This window comes from Chelon labrosus (assembly GCF_963514085.1).
Source record: "Chelon labrosus genome assembly, chromosome: 3".
Classification (NCBI taxonomy): domain Eukaryota; kingdom Metazoa; phylum Chordata; class Actinopteri; order Mugiliformes; family Mugilidae; genus Chelon; species Chelon labrosus.
In genome coordinates, this window is record NC_140339.1 from 9853928 (window position 1) to 9881271 (window position 27344).

At 41.2% G+C, this 27344-nt stretch overlaps 1 protein-coding gene across 3 annotated transcripts in view; it reads right to left on the reverse strand.

The window, feature by feature from the left end:
- Nucleotides 1-23776, reverse strand: part of coro2ba (coronin, actin binding protein, 2Ba) — a 44078-nt gene extending 20302 nt beyond the window's left edge. The window contains exon 1 of one of the 3 annotated variants that reach the window (XM_084541640.1): nucleotides 23638-23776. In XM_084541640.1, coding sequence (XP_084397766.1) covers nucleotides 23638-23652 — 15 coding nt within the window. In that variant the 5' untranslated portion in view covers nucleotides 23653-23776. Of the gene's footprint in view, nucleotides 1-429; nucleotides 532-23637 lie in introns of those variants that run through there. The other 2 variants (XM_084541642.1, XM_084541641.1) reach the window with 2 other exon arrangements.
- Between the last annotated feature and the right edge of the window lie 3568 nt (nucleotides 23777-27344).

Consider the following 27344-nt stretch of genomic DNA (forward strand, 5'->3'; position numbering starts at 1 on the left):
CAAAACAGAGGAGCAGCAGGAAAGTGGCCCGAGGGACAGTTAGAGGAGGCTCGCCCAGCTTTGAGCCCTCTTCACAAGGATGCTCATTCATTGGTCACCGGCGCTATGGCACAGAGAGGAAGTCTGTCTGAGCGTGTTTGTGTCTTTCTCATCTCACGAGGCTTCGCAGCGCAGGAACGGATCATGAGGAACGGCGTACGCAAAAAAACACAGCGACTCAGAGAAGCGCTGGCCTTGTATCCATCACATCACAAGACTTGTGGGCTGAGAGCATGATTCCCTCTTGCGCTGCACACTGTGAGGCCTTCCTTCCTTTTTAACATTTTCACCGTAAGATTGTTTTGTGCATCCTTCATGTCTGATAAACATCACATATCTCTGCAGCACTCTCGCGTCGTAGCAATCACGTCGCTGTAAATGTCACCTTACCTTACCAGTGTCCTTACGGTGACACTCAAGTGTTGCTGTGGCCTTCTCAGACTGCAAACATCCACCCTCCTTTCCAAACAGGCCGCCAGGATCTCCTCTCTTCCTTCCTTCCCTTTCGAATGTAAGCAGGCGGCCTGTGTCTGCCTTCTTTCTCTCTCATGTTTTTCTCCCCCCTCCCCTTTAAACTCGCTCTTCCCACCCTCTTCTCCTCCTACTTGTACTGATAGCTGTAGGCCTAGCACTTGCCCCTTCCTCCTCTCACCCTCCTCTCCCATCCTGCCACTCTCCCATCAGCCCTCAGCATCTCTGTCAGTCTCCACTGCAGCTTCAGCTCAGACAGAGCAACAGCGTTAGAGTAGTAGCCTTTCATCCTCTTTCCTCTCCCACCTGCTGCTTGTTTGCAATCACAAGGCTCTTCTGGCTGATTCCTAACACCACCCTTTGCTTTCTCTTAATCTCTTATCGCCACACTTTTCAGTCTAAACCTTCACTACCTAATTCTTTTTGCAAAGACACATGGATCCCACCTATCTGAAACTGTGCACCTTGTTGGCAGCTGCAGCAATTCAGTCTCAAGTACTGTATGTTTAAGCCACATATATATCGTTATAATTATTATTAAAAGTTAAAAGTGACTTACAATAAGTCTGATTCATGCTTCGTAACATCTCTAACACATATTATGGTCACTGTGTTACTGTGGTTTGAAATGTGTCAACAAAGTGCCATCAACACTTGAAATAGCTGAACGTTAATTTGAGCATCAGTGTTTGTTCCTATTTAGCAAGGTGACTTCATTAGGAAGAATAATTATGTTTCTAAAAACAAAGCTAAAGACTAAAGGCAGCTGGGCTTGTATGAGTTTTCCCGATGATCCAAGTGTCTACTTCAGCGCTAAGTGACCTTTGGCGAGTTCAGGTTTTTATGTGGAATATCTGTTCATCTGAAACTAGAGTCGGTTAACGACCCAATACTCACTTGCAATTTAGAGGTATTTATTGATATCAACCTGCGTGGTATCCTTTTTTTGTACAATTAATGGTTCTATAAGACCCATTTCGAACCATTTTGCTGTAAACAAATTCAACACCACGCTGCTCAGATGACGTGGATGGCTTTGTTGTGGTTACTCTTCTGTTGAAGCCCACCCAAAGGATTCGACTGCCCCGGCAGATCTTTGCCAGGGCATAATCAGGTCCCAACAGAGCGGTTCCAGGCCACCTTTAGTCTGACATCCAGCCTAGCAACTTAGATGAGTAATGAAACGATTTCAAATGAGTCTCGTTGCCTTTGTTTAAGCTTCGTTTTCAGATTTACCATGACCTGGAGGAGTGGGCATCCTCAGAAACAATAATTACGCTTTGTAAAAATGATACAAGTGAACCTTTAATTCCTAAAACTACTCTCCTCCTCCTTTTCCAATGAATAATTAAGAGATTTAATGGAGCCGGAGATCTGGAGTTGTTCAAATCACTGCCTGTTCCTCTGACAAACTGACAAACCCTAGAGTCTCTGCTTCTTCACTACAGACAGCTCCCAAAACAACCCTCCAGTCAGGTCGATACACCGAGGCAGGTGTTATAGTGAAAACCGCATCCCCTGATGACTGTGTGTTTGAAATGTGGATGGAGCCCTGCAGGTTTGCTGTGAAGGAGGTTTGCCTTGGCCTCTTGGCTTGTGTGCATTGCATGTGTGTGTGTGTTGATTTGAGTGCAAGTCCACGTCGGACCATGTGTTGTCTGTTTGCACCGACATTTATTGTAGTGCTCATGGCTGTAAGGGAGAGCACTCCAGAGAGCAGAGTCTGTTATTGAGTGTTTTTACATGTTGCCTCGGGACACTACTGCTGGTGCTCCGTGCACAGAGGAAAAATTTTCAAATCTTTTTTTCCTGCAGCAGATCTTCATTTTTTTTTTTCATTTGAAAAGAATCGTTAGATAATAAAACCACTTATCTAACGGCTGCAAACTACATAAAAACATTAGTAATGCCATTGACTGTTTACAAAGAGCGTCAGTCAATGATTAATTTAAGTTTCGTTGTTTCTCTGTGTACTTCACCCACTGACGAGTTAAACTAAGCATCATGTTGTGTTGAAGTTCACTTTAACACACATTCATAGAGAAGACACCTGAGTAGATGGTGTAGAGGAGGCAGAAGAAGAACGGAGAAGTTTCTGAGCTTGTCCGGCCGCTGAGACACGTGAACATGGAAATTAATTTTAGTCAAATCACAGCGGTTTGATCGACTATAAGTCAAGCTTCATGCTTTTACATTTACACACTCAGCTGTACTCTTCCATTATCCCAGCAGCAGTAAAACATCTCTCTTCTCAAACTATACACAGCACTGACTCACAATGAAGGCCATTCAAACAGCACCATAATCAAATCAACTGGTTAAAATATTCCAATGCTCGATGTCGACGCCAATTAAGGAAGTAGGGCCATCTGAACTCCCATCAATGGACACAAAAGGGAAATCCACAGTTGTCACTCAGGCACAGTGAATCCCTGTCAAGCCACCATGCCATGTTCTGTCTTTTCTTCCGCCCGCTTGGCAGCGATACTGTACAGTCATTTATGATGTCTTCCCATCTCTGCAAGGAGTAAATTTCACAGAAAAGGGTGACATCCAGTTGGCCAAATTCTCTCTCAGCGTGAAGTGGGCTCTCCATTTCTGACTCACACAGGAAGTTTCACAGCTTGACTGGAAGTGTTAGAATCTCTTCTACTCTGCTATGGCAATGCCTCATGGAACGGTAGTGGTTATAAAAGGCCTTTGTGTGGTGTGAAGCTGCCGATTACTAAAGCAAAGTATTTGCATTTTACTAGCTATCAGCTGACAGTCAGCATCATTTGTTGGCATTAATCCCCATCAGAGCAGCAATCCTCTCATACAGATAAGCCACATTTCCTGCTACTTTTATTATTGCATTATCAAACATTAATATGCATTGACATAATTAGTACCATGTTATTTGTCTCAGACCACTTCACTCTGTAAGGCTTCACCTAAAGCCTTATGGATGCAAACATTAAAATGTTGGTAACAATGTCCGAGCAAGACTCTTCAATTGAAATGTATGAATTGCAAAAGAGTTGGTATTATATATTTTTCTATAAGCTAAACATCAACAAAGAGACAAGTTCATGGTCGAGTCTTCGGGTCGCGTCTGCAATAAAGCCAGGACAGGGAAGAATGAATGGTGTCTGTCTTTAGATTATTATGGATATGAACACATCCAAGTTATTATGTAGTACAGTTTATACCTGCGCTGCCACACTTGTGAGTTTTCATGTGAGCAGCAGTTTTCTTTTATACCATAAAGTTTTAAAGCCTTGTTTGTAATTTTTGAACTCTCATTTTGTTCATACCTGGCATATTTGTAATATTTTCAGCATAAAAATCATGAGTTGTTTTTTTCCTTTTCACCACATCTTCTTCAACGACTGTGTTTTTATGGTGTTATATATCTCAGATAAATATTTCCCATGAGTATTCCCTCTAACATCCAGTTAATCAGAAGTATTCTGTTGACACTTTAATAAAATTGAAAAAGGAATTAATCTACAATTGGGAGTGCTTCGTGAATGCCAACTCCTCTTGCAGCAACAAAATAAAAAAAAACGACAGGAACGTAATTCATTTGTTCAGAAAGACTTATACTGAGTTGACTGCATTGAGTTGCAAAAACTAGAGGAACTAAAGGCTAGCCAGGATGTGTCAACTCTCTGTAAGAAACACATTAAACTAATCAAGCCAAAGTCTGGCAGCTGTAAGCCATAACTAAAATATGAGCAAGGACTAAAGGAGAGAGTAAATGTCCCTATGAGACAATAGACCTTGCGCACACTTACGGACCACATCAGCTGCAACTGAAGAACAATGCCTGGTGCAGACCGGAAAGACACTATTAACACTCAAACAAAAGCCATGCCTACAACATTTGCCTAAACAATCATATCAGAAGCGAAGGAAACGCGCAGACAGCGCTGAACGGGATAAAAGCTGTGACTTAGTGGCGAATGGAAGACAATAAAAACGAACAGAATAGATTTAACACACCTGCTCCAGCAGCCCAAACTGAATCTGTGCCTCTGGAGTCAGATTTTCCAGATGGCCTGCTCAGGAATGCTGGAAAGGTAATCTTTTATTTGAGCCTGCATTAATTTCAATCAGCTGAAATGGAAGGTCACAGGAGCTGTTGGAACCCACTGACTCTCATGTATCTGGGCCATTATCGTCGATTATATTATTTCTGGAGTTTCTCAGAAAATTAAGAACGTGCACAAACATGTCCAGAATGCAAAAAATGTAAAACAGCACAATGTGAACAATAGGGTTTCATGTCAACCCTTCATTTAATAGTATCTCATGTATTCAAATGGCAGGTGGAGGGTGGCAGTGTAGCTACTGATGGCTCTTGCTTTATGTTTGACAGCTTGAAGAGCAAGCATAAACATAAAAGTACTTCAGAGGCAATGACAGGTGATGTATGCATTGTACTGCTTAACGGTGTGGTAGTTCAATTGTGAGCTCAGGGACACGTTATGTCGCCTTCACATGGGACTCAAATGTAAGTCTAGTGCACACAATGACAGGTGGTCAAGTGGTAAGACTGCTGCTAGGCAACCAGGTCCAACAGTTTAGCAAGCTAATGACCCAGTCACAAAAATCATAAAGAAAACTGTTTATGCAACTACATTGCAGTAAGTAAACTTAATATTCACTTCCATCATTGCTGAAAATGTCAGCAAACACGTCACGACTCCTGAACTCCGACCTTTCCATTAATTTCTACTTCCGAGATCGTGGGCGCTGTTCATATGGACGTTTCTCATGAACACAGTCAGCAGGACCCCATTTAAAGGCAGAATTATGTTGGTCTGTCAGTGACTACATGGCCCTCAGAAAATGAATCACACTTTGGTCTTTGATGAACCAGCAGTCTCAATCTCCAGGTCTAAAGAATAATCCCAAAGTCTAAAATTGCAGTTCTCTTAATGACCACTTGAGGTTAGCTTCAAAAGTGAGTCCATCGCTCTAGAGCTTACAGCTTGTGTGGTCAGGTCATTGATATCGCGGTATTGCGTGGCTCCAATCTCGGACCGTACTGCGCAGACTCTGGCTCCAAAATAGCATCAGTTTGGCCAGTGCAACGGCGAAAAGTGGCGACACTTTGTCCATATTTATACAGTCTATAATATTAGTCAATAAAATTCAGTCAGTGGTATTAGGCCTACAGATGTGGGCTCGTTACAATTTCAGAAAAAAATAGCATATATATACTGTAACAAGAGTCTGGAAATCTATCTTTGTTAATTTCTTATTCAGAACAGTGGACAAACTTCTATCAGAGAGCAGGGTGAAACAGCAACGAGTGCTGCACAAGTTTTGAAGTATGTGTTCATGATGATACGGCATTACACAGAGATAATGACAGGAGATGGTGAAGCACAACTAATGGCAGCTCTCATAGGCCTTAAGCCAGGCCCCATTAAGCAGCTGTAATGCAAAGAGCACACAACCCAAGCAGAGGAAACACAGAAACCCAGCTGAAGGGCACTTATCAGAGAACAAGTACACGGAGGAGTGGGTGTCCCGGAATCCATCCATCGCTCCCGGAGGGTAAAAGTGGTTTCTTATCAGTGGCAGTAGTGTTATCGTTAGGTTTGATAATCATATATACCATGTTTTTTCCTAGATATTCTGATATGCTCCAAAATACTAGTTTTTCTCCATCCCTCTCACTAACGCATGCCATATTTCCAAATTTAAACACAAATCAGAGACACATTTATTTCCACTCATAAGGTCAGTCGTCCTTAACAGTCCAGCATAAAGGTCTAAATTAATAATCTCCCCTGTGCTTGCCTTTCCTTTCCCCCCAGGAGTTTCTGCCACATGCTTTTTGGAGCATAATGATGCAAGCTGGGCCTCTCACCCTAAATGACAGAGAGGGGGCTGTGGACTCAAGGTGAAGGAAAAGTCCAGAGGAGAGACAAAGAAACAAAGGAAGGTAGAGAGAGAGTAGTCACATACAGATAAAGAAAAAGAGAGAATAAGGTTAAAGAGAATACAAGATATGAAGAGGAAAGAAAAGAAGAAAGGGCAAGCTGGCCGCCGAAGAATGATGAAATATTTAAGGGAACAAAGAAAGTAGCAGACAGAGAGGAGGAGCAGAGGAGGCTCTTACCAGACAGAGATTAACTCCTCTCTGTCAGACCACCTGCCTGCTCTACAGCACACACACATCTACACACCGAGCCAATTTAAACGCCATTAAATATTGATATTTTCCCGATTGAAACACTCTCAACGTTAGCATCAAAAAGATTTCAATATTAACGTCACTTGAAGAACTTAAGCTTTATTTTCTAACGGACAATATCCTGACAGCAATGGCTTCAGATGTCTTCTTATCCCTGATACACAAATGCTAATGCAAGGCAAACATGAGTATTTATCGACATATAAATGTTGAAAACATTAGGAGTTTGCATGCGTTTGAATATAGCCTTTAAGTAAAGATAATTGAAATTGTGTTTTAAGAGAAAATTTCAAAAACGGGCAACATGAAAGCAAGCTGATTTATGTCTGAGTGCACAAATCTCATCTGCTCTGAAATGAAACAGCTCTGGCCTCGGTTCAAACTCGGAAAACAAAATGGCACTGAGCCACTTTCATCAGATTATTGAAATCCATCAGCTGTGTGGAATGATTGATCAGACAGCGAGCTATGATTTCAGATCTGTAAAGATATTACGTCCGGTGACTGCTGATGGAGCACGTTGACTTCCAGGCACCGGGATCATTGTTGATTTAACGCAGTCCTTGAAGAGGGCCAGTACCCTCTTATGAGTTTAACACAGACAGTAGGTCTGTCTGGTGTCTGACGTTGTAGCCTAAAGCATCTTGAGAGACTGTAGGTGGGTGAGCTGTTTTCATTGTGCTTGTGTCTTTTTGCTGTCTTCAAGTGTACAACACAAATGATCCTGTCTGTTTTCTTTTCAGTTATTAGGTGACCAATCATTCCACAAATTTTAATAACGAGCCTATGAGCAAGTTAAGCACTGCAGCATCTCAGTCACAGCAGGAAAGCAATGAGGGTTGGATGTTTCTGCCTCGCTGTCGTACTGTCATGCCTTAAGCTTCTACTTCAGATCTATGTCTTAGCCTACGCTGTAGCTTCACACGCACCTCACAAGAAATAAAACCACACCTTGTGTCGACGTAGACTGCGACAGCTGTTCTGAAATACATTCCCTCGTCAACGTCTGACAGAGAATTCGCCATCGTCCTGCCTCCTACAAAAACTATCAAGGCTTTTCTGCATTGCAGTGATTTTAGTAAAAGCAACGGTCGCTCAGCACTTTAGTAGCGTAATTACAGAACTACTGCCAATAGAAGCAGCATAGGCTGTCACGTAGACTCTGTGTAGAAGCATAAATCTGGCTTTACTGGGACATGTGTTAATTCTATTGCTATGACAAGTGTCACAAAATGTCTCCTCTGAGGAAAGACCTAACCTGGCTCATTATTGTGGATCATAATGGTGCTACAATATGGCCATTACTTCTCCGGAACATCATATATTATTCAGTTTTTCACCAGTCTGAGAAAAGCTACTTTCTTACATAAACTGGACGAGGCTTAGAAGTTCAGAACTGTAGAGCCACATTATGATAATCCTGACAATCCTGCTTGTCAGTGACCAGACGGACTGAACACGCTTTTTCTATTCCTACCTCCTAAATCTTTCACTGTCTGTTTTGCTCTCTCCGTCTTTCCTCTCTTCCATGTCCTTTCCCTTTCTCTTTCACTCACTCTGTCTCTCTTCACAGGATCGGAGGGATGGAAAGTGCGAAAAAGCAAACCTAAACAGAGAAGTGCCAAACCATCTGCCGAGCTGAGGGCTTCTCCATTCCAGACAGTGACCGTCTGAACCTTGGCAACAATCACTTGCGCTGCTAGAATACTGATCCTCTCGTAATATGATAATTAATACAAGAAGGAACAGAACAGAACTATCTAAAATGTATCGACAGATTTTCCAGTATAACTAACTAAATGCCAAAAAATATATAAATCATATGTGGTTTTCATTTCAGGTAGTACTTTTAGATGATTTGAACACATATTTTAAAATATGATCGTACATTCAATTGATTTTTAATAGTGCCTTGTTAAGCCTGTTCTACTGCATATATGTTAAAAAAAAGAACACAAAAATAAAAGAATAAGAGTCCAAAGTCTCACTGGAGCTTCATAGGGTCACCAGGAGACCTTATCACAATATGAAAGTGTTGTATGTGTGGTCTGTTTGGTAGCTGTTGAGATGTTCTGCTCTGGACCAGAGTATTGCAGAGACTAAAGCTTGTTAAATACTCTGCGAGAAGCAAGAAATTTGTTCTCTCTCTTAGGGCTGCGAGAACAAGAATAAAGTCCGTTTTGGCCAGGTAATTTATGCTTGATGAGAAACTCCAGTGCCGAACTCCAGGAAGTCCTCATAGGGTCCTCCCACTGCAGCATACGTCACATGTGCTAAGCATTGTGGGAGATGTGGGAGAAGATTTTGTTCTCGCGGCTACAGGAACGAGAACAAACTTCTCGCTTCTGCAGAGTATAACAACCTTAACTGGCTGACAATAGGTGTAGATACCGGATACCTGAGTAAAGCTGTTTGTCTGACAGAGGTACCCAAGGCAATAAGGTAAATAACATCCTCATACTTGAACCTCGAACATGTCCATATTATATTAGTGTGCCAGGTCAGTACTCTGCAATCTCCTTACTTCCAGTTTAATGGACAAATCAATTCACATGGAAAGCGGGGCCTATAGAGTAGTGGCCAGCTCTATGACATGAGCTGTAATTTCCATCCGTATTATGGATTTAATTTATCATTCGGACAAGCTGAGCTGTGGTTTGCTGATGCTGGAGAAGTTGGACCACAGAGTCACCAGACAAGAAGGGAGGTCGGGAATAAAAATGTAATAATATTAAAAGAGTATGAAAGACATAACAGACTGCTATCATGGGCAGGATGGGCAGGGCACAAAGAGGGTTAATGTACAAGAGGCTGCAGAAATTCTGGCACCTCTGCCAGCTTTAAAGAGGGGGAGGAACTCCAGATGTTCCTATTTATTCAGGGAGAAGGTCAAGAGGAAAGACTCCTAATGTGTTTTTCTACTAAAATAAGCAGGTTGAACTACAGTGAGTTGTTTGTAATGATACACTGACAAATCAAGCCATTAAATATTAAGATTGGTAGCATTAAGAACATTAAGAGTGTTTAAAATCTGACAGATTACATGATCAAGGAGATAATACTCTCTACCTCGCAGGATTTCTGACTGAGAATGTCTGTACAATACTGCCGTCTTCTTCAGCTTTCTGTTGTAATTAAAAAATGCCAACCAAAAGTGCATGTCTACAAACACAAACACACACAAAAATAGACAGCAGTAATCACCTTCTCATCTATGTGTGAGCTCGCTAAGCCACATTTGAAATGACAGTGTTCCCATATGTGGGTGAAGGTTAATGTGTTGTGAATCTGACCTATTTCTGAGAAGTCAGCATGTTGATGAGATCACCCAGAGGAAACCTACCACAGGACTGCAGGGCTAATGCTTCTGTCATCCCACCTCCACGTGTCTCCATACGTAAAATGTAAATTTTCCACTGCTGAAGAGCTTTATTATAAGGCTTATATAAGAGCATGGCGGTCTTTGGTAGCTACAGCAATATGCGGGGTAATTACTGTAGGGTCACTCATGCATATCTTTCCACTCTGTTGCATTGATCCAACCATTGACTTTCTGTCAATTGAACTACAGTACAGTAAGCGTATGTGTCCTAGTTTAAAAAGCCAGATGTAAAACACAGACCTAATTTCCAGATCGTCTATGGAGTCAAATATTTAATTTTAGATATTATTCCATGAGGGGAGCTTTATTAGAGCCCTCTAGTCCCTGATGAATTTGCTCACTTCCGAAGTCATACTTTAGCTTATTGTGTGATCTGTATCATCCTCGTTTCTCTGTGTCACAGATTTTCTGTATTGAACTGTTTTATGTGGACTGGATGGCAAACCTGTCACCAGATCAAAGACATGCAGGTTATAAAATGATCTGTATGACGCACTTTCAATCTCCCTTCAACTAGTCACATTGTATTAATATACTTTAACTTGTTAATAGTTCTGCAATTAAAATCTAACTTTATGATAGTGACAGATGTTTGTGTTATTAGCCTGCATTAATTTTAAGTGTAACTAATAAATTGGCAGAGGATCTTAGAGAAGTGGTTTGAATCCCCCTAAATCCATGGCTGAAGAGCCCTTGGGCTAGGTACCTAACCCCCTCAAATGGACGGGTTAAATGCAGAAAACCCATTTCAAATAAGGGATACAGTTTATTAATTTCTGTTTCCCACAATTACATATTCGTCGATATTATACTATACTATACTATATTGCATTTACAGTACAGTCTACATGTAGTAAAACTAGTTCAAATTTTTTCTTTCTGATTTCACAGAGTTGTTTTTTTCAGCCTTTAAAAATCACGAGCTACTTCAACTGATGAACAATGCTCAAAAGCACAACAGTGTAGTGGACTAGTGTAGGGACATAATTTACTATAATGTTTGTTCGGTGTACGTCCTACACGCCATTATGTGTTATTCTTTCTGTGTGGGTGGTGTGCTCCGTTTAATGGTTTGTGTTCTTTGTTGGTTTGTTTTTTTTTTGTTGGAAACTAGATAGACAGGGAGTTGGAGGTAACAAAGTTCAATAAAGAAAAGCAAGACATTTCTACATCTGCTTCGGCAATTTCCATAGAAGCTAATTTCACTGGCAGAGTCATAGGATGTTCTCCTACATAAGTGGAAAGGGAGGTTGAGACAAGGACGATTATTAGTCGGCTGCAATCTACAGTGTTGCCATTAGAGGTCACTAAATTCTACATACTGGACCTTTAATGGTACAGACACTGTTGATGCGCTTGAACACGCTGCAAAGACTACAGTCAACGGCCAGCTGGCACATATTTCGTACAGAGGAAATAACTTTATACCAGCAGGAGGCAGTAGTTCATATTCAACATTCAAAAGGGGAAACCAGAAGAGCAACTACGACAAACTGTCGTACAGTGCTGGTCTCTCTTGGAACATGCTGATAAATCGGTCTACAGTTCATTCATTCTAGGTGATCAGGTTGTTGTGGAAATATTTGTTCATTTTAATGTTCAGATTAGATGAAGATGTATTCATTCATTCATTCATCTTCTGTAACCGCTTGTTCCTGTTAAGGGTCGCGGTGTCGGCTGGAGCCTATCCCAGTAATCGGGCGAGAGGCAGGGTACACCCTGGACAGGTCGCCAGTCTATCACAGGGCTAACACAGAGAGACAGACAACCATTCACACTCACACCTACAGCCAATTTAGAATCACCAATTAACCTAACAAGCATGTCTTTGGACAGTGGGTAGGAAGCCGGAGTTAGATGAAGATGTAAAATGGGAATTTGTTTTACGCTCTTAGAGCTTCATTGATTTGTTTAGTTTGATCACATCCGTTTCTCTTATTGTGCACTGGTTCTCTAAGCTGAACAGCCAATCTTAGTGATCTCTCTGACTGTCTCGTTCTGCAAAAACTAGAGTCACATATGCTCAGGTCAGACATTGTCATGGTCCTTAAAGCTTAAGCAGTTATCTGTCAGGACCATTGCCATATACTCAAAATCAGAAATGCCCTTTTCAGAAGTTCAGAAGTGCTTTTCTGCCCTTTATGCAGCAGGATCGTGCATTTTAACTTCATTTATAAGCTCAGAAGTTTACTGCTTTCATTCTTCACTGTCAGAAGCAAATGCAAATATGGTGATTACACTGTTTAGCAAACAAAAGAAATTCAAGGACTGTCTGTTCAACAATTTGAAATAACACGGGCTGTGTACTGGTCTACTTACTGCATTATCATAACAATACAATTTCTATGTCTCCTTGGCTCAGTTGAGATACACATTGTAAACATCAGCAAAATAACAATCTAAAATTTCCAAAGAGCTCAGAATTAGGTGTCTGTTCTCAGTGGCAGCACTGAAAATCATTTTACGTGACAGGTTATATTCAACTATACTGACAAATATATTTTACTCAAAACTTATTGTTCTTATAGTCAGAGACAAAAGTGTAATAAATTCATTCAAATCTCATCCTTGGGTCCAAAATCTTGGAGCAGATTCATTATTACTTATGTCACAAAATATGAATATAAATGTATATAACCCATATTATGTCCTTACAGTCTCTTTTCCTCTCTCTTCCTTTCTGCAACATGCCTTTCCATGAACAATCTACATAAATATCTACATAAAATAACTTGGCACGTCAATACAGACTCAGCAAAGCCTCTCAGCTGCAGTCGGCCCCCGCACTGAAGAAGCTTGCGGCTGGAATGCAGACGCAGCTGGCTCTCAGCTGGTGAATCCATCCTGTAAACAATAACACACAAGGAAAATGCATACAATGGTTGGACATGTGGAGTCCAAAGGATTTCCCTGAGCAACAGGCCTTGTGGTCCTTTAACACAAAGTGTGTCGACCTTCCTTTTAACAATTTCTTGTTGCCCTAAAGCTTGACACTAAATTAGAAAAAAGGTTGGAGTAGATTTCTAAACAAGGCGTTGACATGAATGAGCAGACCGATGTCTTTTATTATCACATGTGTTTTCTGAATGCTATAAAACAGTGTGAAAATGTTGAGGAGTACACAACTACAGCCAGCACAGTTCGTGTTTGACATAAGTGGAGAAGTATGAATACTAATGTCCAATAATTTCTAAAAGCTCTTTGTTTTCTCGTCTCCATTGTTGGACTGTTCCTTTTTTTAACGGACAGACATACCCACTGTGTTACCATAGTGGCAGCAATTGAAATTCAGACAGCTGGAATTAATAAGAATTTCTCCAAAAATAAGAGCCGACCGACATTTATGCCAACGTTTCTCAGTTGTGATGAAAAATATCTGGCAACGACTCTGAAGGAGGACTTAATAGTACTGTGAAATGAATTCCTGTGTAAATCAAACCCAGTGAAGCAGTGTCAAACTGTGCCTACACAAAGGTTTCAAGCTTTACAGAAGAAGTGAATAACATCGACCATCTTGTGACAATTCGATGTTCTGCTGGGAAACTTCTGGACATGTGGATGTTACTTAGACATGTTCCACCCACCTAGACCACCACATAGCAATGACACTACTTGATGACAGCAGCCATCCCCAGCAGGATGCAGCCTGACGCAGACACACACACAAAAACGCTTTAGGAACAACTCAAAAAAACATGAAGAACAGCACAAGGCGTTGACCTGGCCTCCAAATACACTAGATCCCAAACTGCTCAAGTGTCTATGGGATGATCCACAGAAGGCCCTCCCCTCAACCCACAGGACCCAAAGGCCCACAAACAACATTCTGTTGTCAGACACCACAGGACACCCTCAGAAGGTCCATGTACATTCTCTGATGACTGTTTTGGAGGGACAAGGGAGACCTACACAATATTAGGAAGGTGGTCATAATGTTATACCTGAGCGGTGTATATATCCCATTTAGGCTGGTTGCTTTAAGATTAAGAATATTTAAAATTGTTTTGTTCTTTCTTTCTTTCTTTCTTTCTTTCTTCAAGGAGCTATTTGGTTATATGATTCTTGATCAATAAAAAGCTTCCACCTGCTTACAAAAAGGGCGAAATGCTCGGTCTTAACTTCTTCTCTCTGCAAAACACCCTGACTGACCACTTTCAGTCACTGGTGTAACATAAAGTAGACTCTTCAGTACCTTAAAGAGATAGTGTCGTTTCTTTGAGGTGGACTTGCATGAGGTACTCTTACTCTCCCACTTTAGAGAAGCATACAAGAGTACCGACATGAAAGTCAAGCAATGAATTGCTGTGGACGTGGTCAGCAGGTAATATTTTAGATTGCATTTAGATTGCATTGCCAAAAACACTATTTTTACTGGTGTGTTTGTGCTCATGTCTGCTTTTGGAGTGTCAGATCACAGTATATACAGTACTTTCTCACCCTGATCAGGTGCTGACAGTCCACTCTTCCATTGCTCTCATCCGCTTCTCAAAAGCTGGGAGCGTGCCAACCACCACCATACTGTAGGCAATACACTGACGATGAATAAGTACCTCATACAACCCCTCTTCAAAGAAACCAAACTATCCTTTAACTCCCTCCCGCTGCGTGAACACTGCCAACACAGCAGCACCAACACCCCAAAGTCTTAAAGACCACCGAACCTCACTTGGGATTCTACTGCATCTCTCTCTTTCCTCCTGCACCACCTGGGTCCTGATCTCCTCAAATTGCAATTGAACTTAAACAGGTTTCGCTATTAAACTGGATTGATTTGGCCAAACTCATCATACAAACTGCTGACACACCAGGCTTTATCTGCAGCTCAAAGCTGGCACTTTCACCATATCCTGGAGCCTTTTTAAGAGGCTTATGTATTTATGGGTCAAGTGATCTTCTCATGTGCTGAACACGGTTTGTTCAGGACCCACCGTAAAATATATTTTTTTAGAGCATCTCTAACTGTAACACAGATAGTTGCATGGTTATTAAAAATATGTCTGATATTAAGAATGAGTAGTAGAAAAGCGAGGTAGGACAAAACTGAAGTATTCTCTGCTAGATACTAACATCTATATTTACACAGCGTTCAGTGCCCATAGGCAAAATACTGAGCTGAATCCGACCCCGGTGAACTCTGATGCGGATGTCTGAGAGTTTGTGTGTGTGCGAGAGAGGGAGTGTGGGTGGTAGTATCATGTTTTTTCAACGCGCACACGTTGCACTCTTACGTACACTCAACTCTTCAGCTCATAGCCCTCGAGTAAAATCCCTGCAGCATGATGCACACAAGGATAAATCCATAATCTGTATGTTATGCCAGATGTGGTATGTATGTCATAGAACATCACAGAGCATCCATCTTAACCAACAGCATACCAAGCAATAAACAAATCACATTAAGCCGCACTGATGATAACACCTTAAATGTGATGTTACAACACATAAAAAAAAAACACGCTGCATGGAAACGCAGCATTGCTACTGTCAGCCTAAGCCTGGGAATGTGATGTGGGATAACATCATCCATGGCACTTCATTAAGGGTCCCAACTGGGCAGCTACTGTTTAACTGAGAAAATGGACCACCCTCATTCTCACTGCAGTGGCTGCACTGCAATGTCCTGCATCGTTGACATGCACTGGACACTGCAGCTTCACCACTGCAACTTTAGGGATGAAACATGATGATACACATTTTTTTCTGTGCCTGTCTTTCCTAAATAGTACAATTTTGATTATATTAAATGTTAAAATTTGAGTTATGTCATTGGTCCCGTTGCTCATAAGGGGACATTTTAATACAAAGTGCAATTCAAAGATCTGGGACGTGGCAACATCATCACACCAGGTGATGGAAAAAGAAATGTGACAATTAAAGAGAGCGTAAACAATGCCCGCTTGTTGCCATTTTTTTTTTTTATCAGCATAGCTACCACTTTATTTAGTGGAAAGAACCCAGTAAGCAACCTGAGGTACAGCACATCTGTAACTGCACTGCAAAGGGAAGGATGAGGAAGCAAGACGTTGGTCTAAATGTAATGTTAATTATTAATTAATTTAGAGTTTCAAAAACAATTTTACTTAAAACTAGTGGAATCAAAGATGCGTGCTATTTCTGCAATATTTTCCCTCCATTTGGAACATCTTAAGTATGAATTCGCTTTTGTTCAGCTCTTTCAAGGCGTTATACTTTTTAAATCCAATGAGCTTTCAGGCTTGACGGTGCTCTGAGGGTTGTAGCTTCTGTCATGTTTTGAATCTCCCTCACACATGGAATAATCCCGTTGTGCGGTCTAAAACTGCCTAAAATCAATTTTTTTCTTAAACCTGTCTAATCGACTTACTGTCTATATTTCTTGCTTGGTTGGGCATCCCATATGGTTTTGGTGAGTGACTCATATGAACCTGAGTCAGTAAAAAGAATTTAGTTTCTCATCACTAGTATATAGTCCTGCCTTTCTCTTTGTCGGTGGGGTTACCACCATTGATGTTTTCTAGTGTTTCTGGTTTCCGTTCCTTGTTTCTTCCCTGTTCTTGTCTCGCTTTTGTTTTTGGATACGTTGCCTACCCAGCACCGTTTTTTGTTCCAGAATCAGTACATTTTCATTAAAGTTTTTTTTTGTTTGTTTCTTGTTTCTGTCTCCCCTTTTATCTGGATTCTCACCTCCACCTCCTCACCACACATCACAGCACAAGGGAGCCGTTCATATGGACTTTTCTTGTGAACACAACAAACAGGACCCCACTTGAAGGCAGCATGTGTTTTTTATGGCAGGAAGCTAGCCACGAGGACCTCCTGAGCTTGTGGTTACATCATGAGAAATCGTGTACACAAAATGTGCGGCGACCTTCAAGTGATAACATCAGCCGTAAGTTGAGAGAACACTGCTGCTAGGCAACTGTTGGCACCTAGAAGCCAATGAGGCTAACAATTTTGCAAGATAAGCTGGTAACGTAATGTTTGAAATGCAAAGGTTTGGATACAGCTGGTAGTATCAGCATATCCCTAAAGGAAATTATAAAAATTATGAAAAAAACTGTATACAACTAAATTCTAACATATAAACTCACCATCTAGGGCAGTGATTAACTCCATCAATTGTGCAAAATAATTTTCTACAAATGTACTGAAGATGTGGAGGGATTCATCTATTATCTCATGGTCATGTTGGAAGTACCAGCCGATCATACACTGTTAAAATACTTTTTACCACCAGTCAGTATGTGTCAGTATATACAGAATCCCACACTCATCCACATACAAAGTAAAACTCCCATCTTTCATGATGAACTTATTGCTTTGTCCCCAGGCCCACAAACAGGAAGCACATCCTATGTCCTGACTGTACAGACTGCACACAAATACGTTTGTATAGCTATCTTTGTGAGGACATTCATTGATCCATTCCCTAGCCCCTTACCCTAACCCTCTCAACTAAGTGCCTAAACCTAATCCTAATCCTAGCCATAACCAAATTGTAACCTTCACCCTAAAACCAGTTCTTAACCCTCAAATAGCCTTGTAAAGAAGTGAGGACCAGCCAAAATGTCCTCACTTTGCACAAGTATCCTCACTCGGATGGTGTAAAACTGGTCCTCAGAAAGATAGCTGTACAAGAGCACACACACACACACACACACAGGACGTGTACTTAATCTCAGCTAAAGGGGAATGCTACTAATGCTCACCCTCTTCTGTGTTTTTATGTCCTCTAAGGGAGGTTCACAAATAATTTCACATGATTCCTTCCTCCTCTTTCATTTCAGCAACTCTCCCAAAGGGGAATCCAAAAATGAGCACTTTCATCCAACAAAAGCCACAACAAAGCGTTCCCCTGTGTGCTTCCCTCGCTGAATTCAAGTCATATTTTGGCAAACGGCTATCACCTATTCAGGATTCTGCACTGTGTGAATGCATTCGCAGTGGAGGAATGATTTATGCAGTTGCACAAGGAAAAGAAGAGTTTCCCAACTCTTGTGAAAGTACATTTCAGATTTTTCACATGGAATTGTAAAGTAGATTTTTTTTACAGAGTCACACAGACGCACACACTCAAACACACTGAGCAGGGTAAGGAAGCTTTCTGACAGGCAATGAGCTCATGAGACCTGAATGTCTTCCTGTGGTGAATGCTTTTCTGTGACTTTCTCACAACTATTCCCCCTCTTTTTACTCACACGTTTTGTCCGCCCGTCCTCCTCTTTACAACTGATTCTTTTATTAACGCCATTTAGAGCAAATATAAACAAACAAACAAACAAAAAAAGCTTAATTCTGGATTTAGCTGTTGTGGATTTTCCCACTGCGAGACCAGCAGGTTTTGGGTTGCTAGGTTAGTGATTTAGCTCTCAGTTTAATGTGAGTCTGAGAGAGCGTGGGGGTAAACATTAAGCTTGAAAAATAGCTTAATAGTCTATCTATGACTATCAATGATCTAAATAAGACTCAATGAAGATTTGTGGTGGGCGAGGTGCACCGAATAACGAATCTAGACAGTTTGAGTGTGCCATTGCTTGAATGTCTACAGCTTACCTACAGCAAATGTTTGTTTTCTAATTTATTTTGATATAAACTCAATATAAATGCATATCAAACAAGAGAAGAATAGCTAGTGTTTGTATCTCGGATCTAATCTTGAATAGTTTTATGCTCTGAGGGTCTTAACAGCCTTACAGTTAACAGCAGAAGCTGTACCATAAACACTCCGAAAATGGCTTTCAGACGTCTTTCCAACCACATATGTGTGCCCGACATCAGAGCAGAGTGGGCCTCCTTCATAATTGGGGTGTTTGCAGATATGTAATTGCAAACACACTCAACACAGCTGGAATGCTACTTTGAATTATATAGGATTCTCGTCAGTGGGTTGAATCCAAAGACTTTGCTGGAAAGAAACGTGCATTTATGTGCATGTGTTCTTGGACTTTGTGAGGACCGGGTTTTAGACAAGGTTGTGTGTGTGTGTGTCCTCTGGGAACAGACATCATTTATCACCACATGGAATCCCTCGGGGAGCGTTTTTGCTGGTGTCTCAAGGAACAAAAAGGGGGTACTCCAAAGGCCAGTTCTCCCCCTCCTTATCATGGTCACTCTTCTCCTCCCTCAGCGTCCCTCTGTCCCTCTGTCCTTCTTCCCTCCCCCCTTCCATCTCCAGCCCTGGCACACTGCTCTTTCTGTGGTATCCTACCAAAAACAACTGGACCATTTAAGGGGTCGCTGTGCAAGTTGCAGCTTTCTAATCAAGGGGGTATTCAATAGAACAGCCCGAATGGTCTGTGCAACTATTTCAGTGCCAGCAAGTTGCCATTATGCTTTATGGCACATTTGAGTAGTTTGATAAATGCTTGGAAATGGTTCTTAATATGAAATAAAATTCAGTCCTTCTGTGCTTTTACTGCCCAAAGTCTCTGGCTGGAGCCAGTTTGGTTAGACTCTGGGCTGGGTGACCTCAGTCTTCTGGAGAGGTCACTTTCTTTCACAGAGAAGTCCCGTTGTGGCCATTTTGCCTCTCCCTTGAGGCCTGTGGATTGTGAGCGAAACTAAAACTGACAGGAAGGTAACGCAGGGCAACAATCAATGCTAGGGGCAGCTTCTGTTGCCCCCTGTGTTGTTGGAGGGGGGTCTTTTATGGCACAAACTGAAGCTGGTTATTTTTATTATACTGTTGCTCCTTCTTATTGGATTTAAAAGAGCAGCTTTGAGATGCAGGCTTTCATTTGATCATGTGATCAAGCTATAACTGTACAGGCCTGTGGATGCACACACATATTCAGTTGGTTTTAAGTCAAAAGAAAGCAGAAAAGCAGGTTTGTTCTTTGGCTGGTGTCATAATATCTCTCATACTCTGCGCCTATTTAGCAGTAATGGGCATTATCCACCCACCTACACATAATATGTCTGCCAAGTCACATTTGTGCCACTTCCATCCATGTCCACACACTCATACACACACAAACATGTAATCACAGTAATCACAAAGCAGATGCAAAGACAGTGTGCAGGATATAGTATTAATTATTTCATGTTGTGCTGCACAAAGCACCTCACTCAAGAAGCACATATCCTGTTATTAATTTTCATTTGCAATATTCCACGTCATGACCACAAGATTTTAGATATCAGTGGTTTGTAGATATGCTACGATAAATCTCAACAGCCCTTCCCTTGGTCCAGATGTACACACAGTGATAGGATAACTGACTACTGTATTTGCAAAATGATGATTTCAGTGGAGCTGAAAGTGAATATCAAATTAAAATAGTTTAAAAACTGCACACATTGACTTTCTTTTAGGGACAAAACAGGCATACATAAGTCAGGATACAAGTACTGAATACGTCCAGAGAGAATAAATATTTGTGGGATGCTACGGAGCGCCCATGGGCAACCATACGTGCCATGTACTAAAAAGAATAGACATCTCTAAAAAGGACAGTCTTTGCATTACTTTTTATTTTGATTGATGAAAACCACTAAGCTGTGGATCATCCAAGTTCTTAGAAGCTCCTCTGTTATAAATATAAAATATAATGACATCATCCAGCAATCTAGGGAAGCAGTAGCTCCAGGTATTTTACAAATCATATTATAATTTTCAATTTGAGGTATTACGATATTTGGTGGCAATATACGGGCTAAACCTCCGGGCCCCAAGACATCACTGCCAGCAGACTAAAGTGTTGGTCTTAAAGAGCTTATAGTGCTGTCTCACTGAGGACTTGGGCCGTGCTTGAAAGCAAAAGCAATGGATTTAAACTTGCAGTGACCTATTTCCTCCGTCAGTGTTGATTTATTTATTTATTTATTTTTTAGTAGAGCAAATGTTTGCTTGTCTCGGCCAGCTTATCAAATCAGCTTCTAGTTCTGCACATGCTCACAGGTTTGCATTCATCAACTCTAATCCTGGATGTACATTTTAAGGTATGGAAACACCAAACTGACAATAAAAACCTATTGGTAAACATGTTTTCTGTTTGCATGAAAGGAAGCTCCGCAGTTTGTTCATTCTGGATGATCATGTCGTCATGAAAATGTTTGTGTATTCTAATGTTCAGATGTGACGAAGCTCAAAAATGATCCCTGATTCTCTAAGATGTAAAAAGGCCATCAGAGAGCTCTCTCTGATCTCTCAACTTGTTCTGCCTCCAAATCAAAGCCAGCGACATGGCTCCGACTAGTGCCAACGGTGCTGGACACACCACAAAAACCAGGGCCACGGACGCTGACCGACAGCCCAACACCAGAAAACCATTGGCTTGGTGCGCCCTTAGACATGAACAATACTCAAAACGTGTCCAACAGCTGCAGTATCTGGACAAATCCCCAGGCTGGGAATAGAAATACAATTGGAAGTAATGGTACGATTTCCGTGTTTTTTATATTCTTATCTGATCAACTCTGCTGCTTTGATCACTTGTTGATTTCCCAAAGGTCAAAATAAGAGAACATGTTTGCATTGATCAGCGTAGCTTTGCATTAATACCTTAACGTTGACACTCCTGACAAATACAGATATTTTTCTGGTGCTGTCCCATGAATTTTTCATCATGCAAAGTGGAGGTTCTCCCATAAATGTACTAATTTGTACTTTTGTGTTGTTTGTAGTTGACTGATGCTCATAAGCTAACACAACATGAACAGTACATGCTACATTGTGGCTACTTTAAAGAGATGACAGCAGCATCATTGTGTAAATGTCTATGCCCCCATTACAAATCTATGCTGTAACAAGAAGAGGTCAGGTCAGACAATACAAGCCTTAATCTGATACTGACGACGTATCATTGCGGGGCCTTTCTCTTGTCGGCCTGTGTCTATGTGCAGAGGGGAAGAAGGCTGTTTAGCCCTGTCAGCATAGAAGCTCTTGTCCTGTATCCGTCCCAAGGTGACTTCCCTGCTGTTGGCAGGCAGAGCCAGACTCTCTCTCTGCTTCTCCCACACACCATCTATCAGACACCACTGGGTAATTTGCTTTCATACCTTTTTTTATTTTTTACGAAGATGGCAAAGCGTGTTTCAGTCTTCCTTCTTTTTTTTTCCTCTTACAACTAAATGCCTTCCTCCTCTGCTCATTTCAATAATTGCATGTAGGAATCAAAATTCAAGCAAAGGCTGCCTTCGACCTTGTCTATAATCAGATTTGGGTTGAGGCTCGGTGCCAGCACATGAGCACCTGACCTTTTCCTCTTCCAGCTCTCACGGTGGAGAACGTCCACCCACGCAGCAGCACACACACCTCCCACATGATCTCGCTCGCACACCAGCAGTGTGTAAATTGTACTTTCAGAGCAACTGTCTGTGAATTAGCCAGAGGATTGCAGCCTGGAAAAACGATTCTCACCATTCTCCAATAAAAAAGAACTTGGGTGAAACTTTGCAGCTGTTGGCATAAATATGAGTAAATAGGACATTGTCCTGTGCCTACAGTGGGTCATCTATTTTGGTCCAAGTTAATTCTCTACATAGGAGTAGGTGCGCCAGTTTCCTCAGTCTCTCTCTCTGTTAATTGATTAAGAGGATTCAACTGGCTGCTGCATGTTAAGCACAGACTACGACCACCAACGCACACCTGAGTACACAAACACTCACCCTACTACTAAGACCAGCTTGAGACTGCTAATGCACACACACAAACGCTGACGTTCTCCCTTGAGAGAGGACTGCAATGACCTATATCTACACTGGACGCAGCGTCATTTTCACCAGACTGATTTATGATTGATCAAAACCAAGTCTTAAGCTTCAAAAGTTGTAGTCTGCCTCCCTCTAATCCCTTATGTAGCTTCAGTCTCTACAATGTGACTGTTTTGTGTGTCACTTTTCCATCTGTTCATTAGGCAGACACCGCAGTAGCACACTGACTCCACCAAAATCCGAAACACTCAAGCTTTGTTTCTGTGCGAAGAACTTGTCCTCAGTTCGCATATGATAATATTTCTGTTAATTAGTGCCATAAAATCACAATTTGTCTAAGCTGCGAAAGCTTTAGAAGACTCTGCAAATGAACAAAACACCAAATCAGAATGGAAGCGATTATCTGACGAAACAAATGAATTAAACACGTGAAAAGAACAAAACAGTCAAAAAATATTACCAATATTACTACAATAAAACATGCAGAAGATTATAGCTCCAATTCTGTCTTCAGATGTCAGGCCTGATTCAAAAATAAAATAAAGTTTAAACTGCTCCTACGCACATAAAATAATAACTTCCTCATGTCCGGAATGAATTGTCACCACCCGGTAAAACACTGCAGATGTGAGAATGTAATTGATTGTGGTCTTATCACAACCGGGCTGCCTTATTAATGAGAGGACAACTACACGAACACACATGAACACACATCCTCAGGCAGTCTGATGACCCGGCTCCACACGGGAACTCCAACACAGCTTAAAAACTCCTCCTAACTCGCCCACTGACAGACACACACACACAAACACACCCATACACACGAGAATAGCTCTTAAAATAACCTTTACAGTTGCAACTCTGACCTAAAATCAGCAGTGACATCCTTAAAGTTGTTCTCCATCCCAAGCGGTCTTACCTTTGTGACAGTCATGCAGAATCAGTGAGTGAGGAGCAGGGCCGGTGTCCCCTACAAGCAAAGAGCAATGCCGCAGGAGTGGCAAAGTGATGAGGAGGAGAGGAGGGCAGCGCTGCTGAATATGCAGAGAGAGAGAGAGAGAGAGAGAGAAAAGAGGAGGGGACAGACAGGTTAGAGTGTCTGGCTCACTAAGTACGGAGGGGCAGATTGCTGCTGCAGTGAAGTAATGGCTGGCAGTCGGCGTGCGGTTGGTTACTACAACAGGGAAAAGCTCCCCGCTAGGATACACCCCTCCCTCTTCCCTCACCAACTGCACACACGCACAGTGATGATGCACTCAAAGTCTGGCTGCCCTACTCTCTCTCTCTCCCTCTCTCTCCCCGGCAGAGCGTCTCTCGCAATATGATTAGTGATGGGCTAATACAGATTATTGATGAGCAGTCTGGCAGGGCTGCAGGAGGAATCAGTACTGCCTGGGACAGGAGAGGACTGCAGAAACAGAGAGGAGGGAGGGAGGGAGGGAGGGAGGGAGTTGGACGCTGTGTCGCAGTCTGCTGCTCAGGCATGGAGCTAGCTGCACGTCATCCGGTGTGTATGCATATATGTGTGTGTGTGTGGCTGTGTTAGTGCATTAATGAGAAGAGACAAGAGACAACAACTGAAAAACAGTTCTCGGAACTAGGCGCATACAAGGGCACGTACAAATGGACGCACAAAAGACGCACACACACAGCTGGACATTGAAATCTGTTCTTATGTGGACACTCTTTAGTTAATCTTAATTTACCGTAACCTTCAATTTCTTCATGCATACTTTAACCTAACTCTTTACTTTAGTCTTGATGTTATCGCTCATCAAAATGGCATTGGAATCAAACTGTGAAACCAACTGATGATTTTGATGTACCCTACACTTGATGACAGTGCAAACTGTAACTAACATCAAGCTCAACCATGTACTTTTACTTTAAATGCTGTCATCATGTCTATATCTGGATTAATCTCTCAAACAAAGCAGATATGGTGTGACACGTTCATTCTGGAGTACTTGTCTTTTGCTTTGTTTTTTTTTTTTCCCCTCACAAGCGTATCCAGCCACACTCACAGTGTAACACATCTTTGACAGAATAATTGTCTGAAAAGAGGGATGCTCGAGAGAGGCCAAGATTCCAACTCAGTTACCATGGCTTAACTTCCCACAGCTGAGTGAGAATCTTCTCTAGTGGCTGCAACCCACAATACTGGCTTTGTTGTGTGCATCTACATGTAAGCACTGCAAAAGCACTGTAAGAGCCTGCACATGCTGGAGTAAAGGTCACTGTCCATTGCAGGCAGAGTGTTATGGTTTTCTTTCTGTTTTTTTCGTTTGTTTGTTTTGTTTTTGTTTTTTTGCAGCCCCTCATATTGTCATTCAGTGGTCACTTCGCTCTAAAGCACCATCTTTAGGAGTGTCATCTGGGCCCCATTCTCAGCATTTCCTGTCTGGAACAATACTATTTCCTGTGTCTGATTGCATGCTATGGGTGAGGGGAGAATGTCTTAAAAATCTATGAGAAAATACATGGAATACAATGTGTTACTAAAGCTGATTGTGAGATCATTGGCCCTAATTCAATAAAGTCTGATGAGGTTTGGCATTTAAAAGAACAAAACACGCATTTGTTTGACCTGTTCTCTCACACACAAGTTTGAAACTTACATGTTTTGCCGTAATACAGATTCACGTACGTAATCTTTCCAGTTTACACCATTAAAAAGGTGTGGGGGGAAAATACATCATCCGCAGGGTGGAGGTGGCAAATGTGGGAACCTGCAGACCTGGAGGAGCCACCATGTCTCATATGTTCCACCACATGCCTACATGCTCCTATTCAAAGAAAGAGAGGTGGAAGGAGAGAACAGAAAATTATAATTATAAATTATAAACACATTCATTTTAATAAATAACATTCATTATCCGGCTTAGCTTTATTCTTGACATCCATCATTCTCTTCTTTTCCAGTGAATTATACAATGTCTGTTTTGGATTAGGGATTTCAGCTCCTTGTTTACTAGTCTCAGACAGCTTTATAACCACAAGGAACCCAGCAAAATTAACAGTTTGCTGCCATCTTGTGGCAGAATGATATCATTACCTTAAAAGGATGTAGCCTAAATCTATGAAGTAGTTTTGGTTTTAAGACAAAATAACAATAGGGCTTCTATCTCTTACTTTCTGATCAATTATTTTCTAATGTAGAGTAAGTTTATATTATACAAAGCAGTAAAAAAAACGGCAATAAAAAACAATATTACTCTACAAAGAGTACAGTGCGAATTCTATGCGAGAAATAAAATCTGCCATCATCCCCCAACGTCAGTTAATGAAAGATATTATTGTGGGGACAATAATCAGGGCATTGGTCATTAGCAAAAGCAAATCTTATCCAGAAAATAATAATAGCTCATTTGACAATACTTACTGCTATTTTAAAGGCATTTTAGGCATTTTAACTAATTTCCTTGGTAGGAAATTCGAAGACCCTTAACAGGAATAAGCTGTTACAGCAGATGAAGATGAAATTCAAAGATGATCCTCTTCAAAAAAGATGGCGACCGGAAGTGACAAATGATACGTTCACGGTGATAAGAAAAGTTGGAATTTTTTTTACGTGATAGTTTTTTGTTTCAGGTTGTTAGCGGAGTCCTCAAACCACCTGAACTGTCTGTGGAATACAGGTAGGTGTCACAAAATTACTTTTGTCTTGTTTTATCTTTGTGTTGTATATTAGTTAAACATCAGAACAAACTAAAAATAACTGTTAAAACTGAAGCACAAGCTTAGAAAATAGGGAAACGTTTTGTTTTTATTTTGTATCCTACGCTATCATTTAGCATCTTTAGCATTTAGTTAGCTAGCTAATAATCCAAGCCACACAAGCTAATATTGTTAATGTTAGCTAAACTAGCAGCCTACAAGCTTTATTCTTAGAAAGACTCGTCAATTAACCATTAGCTGCTTATAATCAAAACAGGATTTCATAAATAGTTTTTGTTGAAGTTTTGTTCATAGTGCTGGAGGAATTTCATTGTAGTGTAACTGCATCTAGCTTCTTAAATCCAGATGTTAGGCTACATCACATCTGATATTTCAGATGAAGAGAGCTAGCAAACCCTCAAGACACATGTTATATCAAGTTTTGTGTAGGCTTGCATGTTCATATGCGTCTTTCATCCAGCCAATTCATATTTATGGATTAATTATGATTATGTGTAGTTATCACTCACCTCTCACGATTCTTTGGCAAATTTTCACAGTCAAACAAACAAGGCATCTACCTACCTATCTATCTATCTATCTATCCCTTAGTACAGCCCCTGAGTTCATCAGAGCTGATAAACCCCAAATTGCATCACTTAAGATAACAATTGGCAGCAATAACATATGTTGTTAGCTTTCCAGAAACCCGAACCTCTGCCAGCAGAAGCCACAATACACTGGTACATGATCATTATCCCCGTTGACGCACATTGGTGCTCAGTGGAATCCCACATGATTCATTCTCTAACTTAAGTGCGAAGCAGCGTTATTATTATGTTGGCATTATTTAATCCATCCGCTCAGCAGATGACTGCTACAAAAGATAAAACACAATAATCAGATGAAACCAACCACTGTGCCGCTGCCTCAAACTGGCTGCCTCTCATAGAAAATAGGAAAAGACGT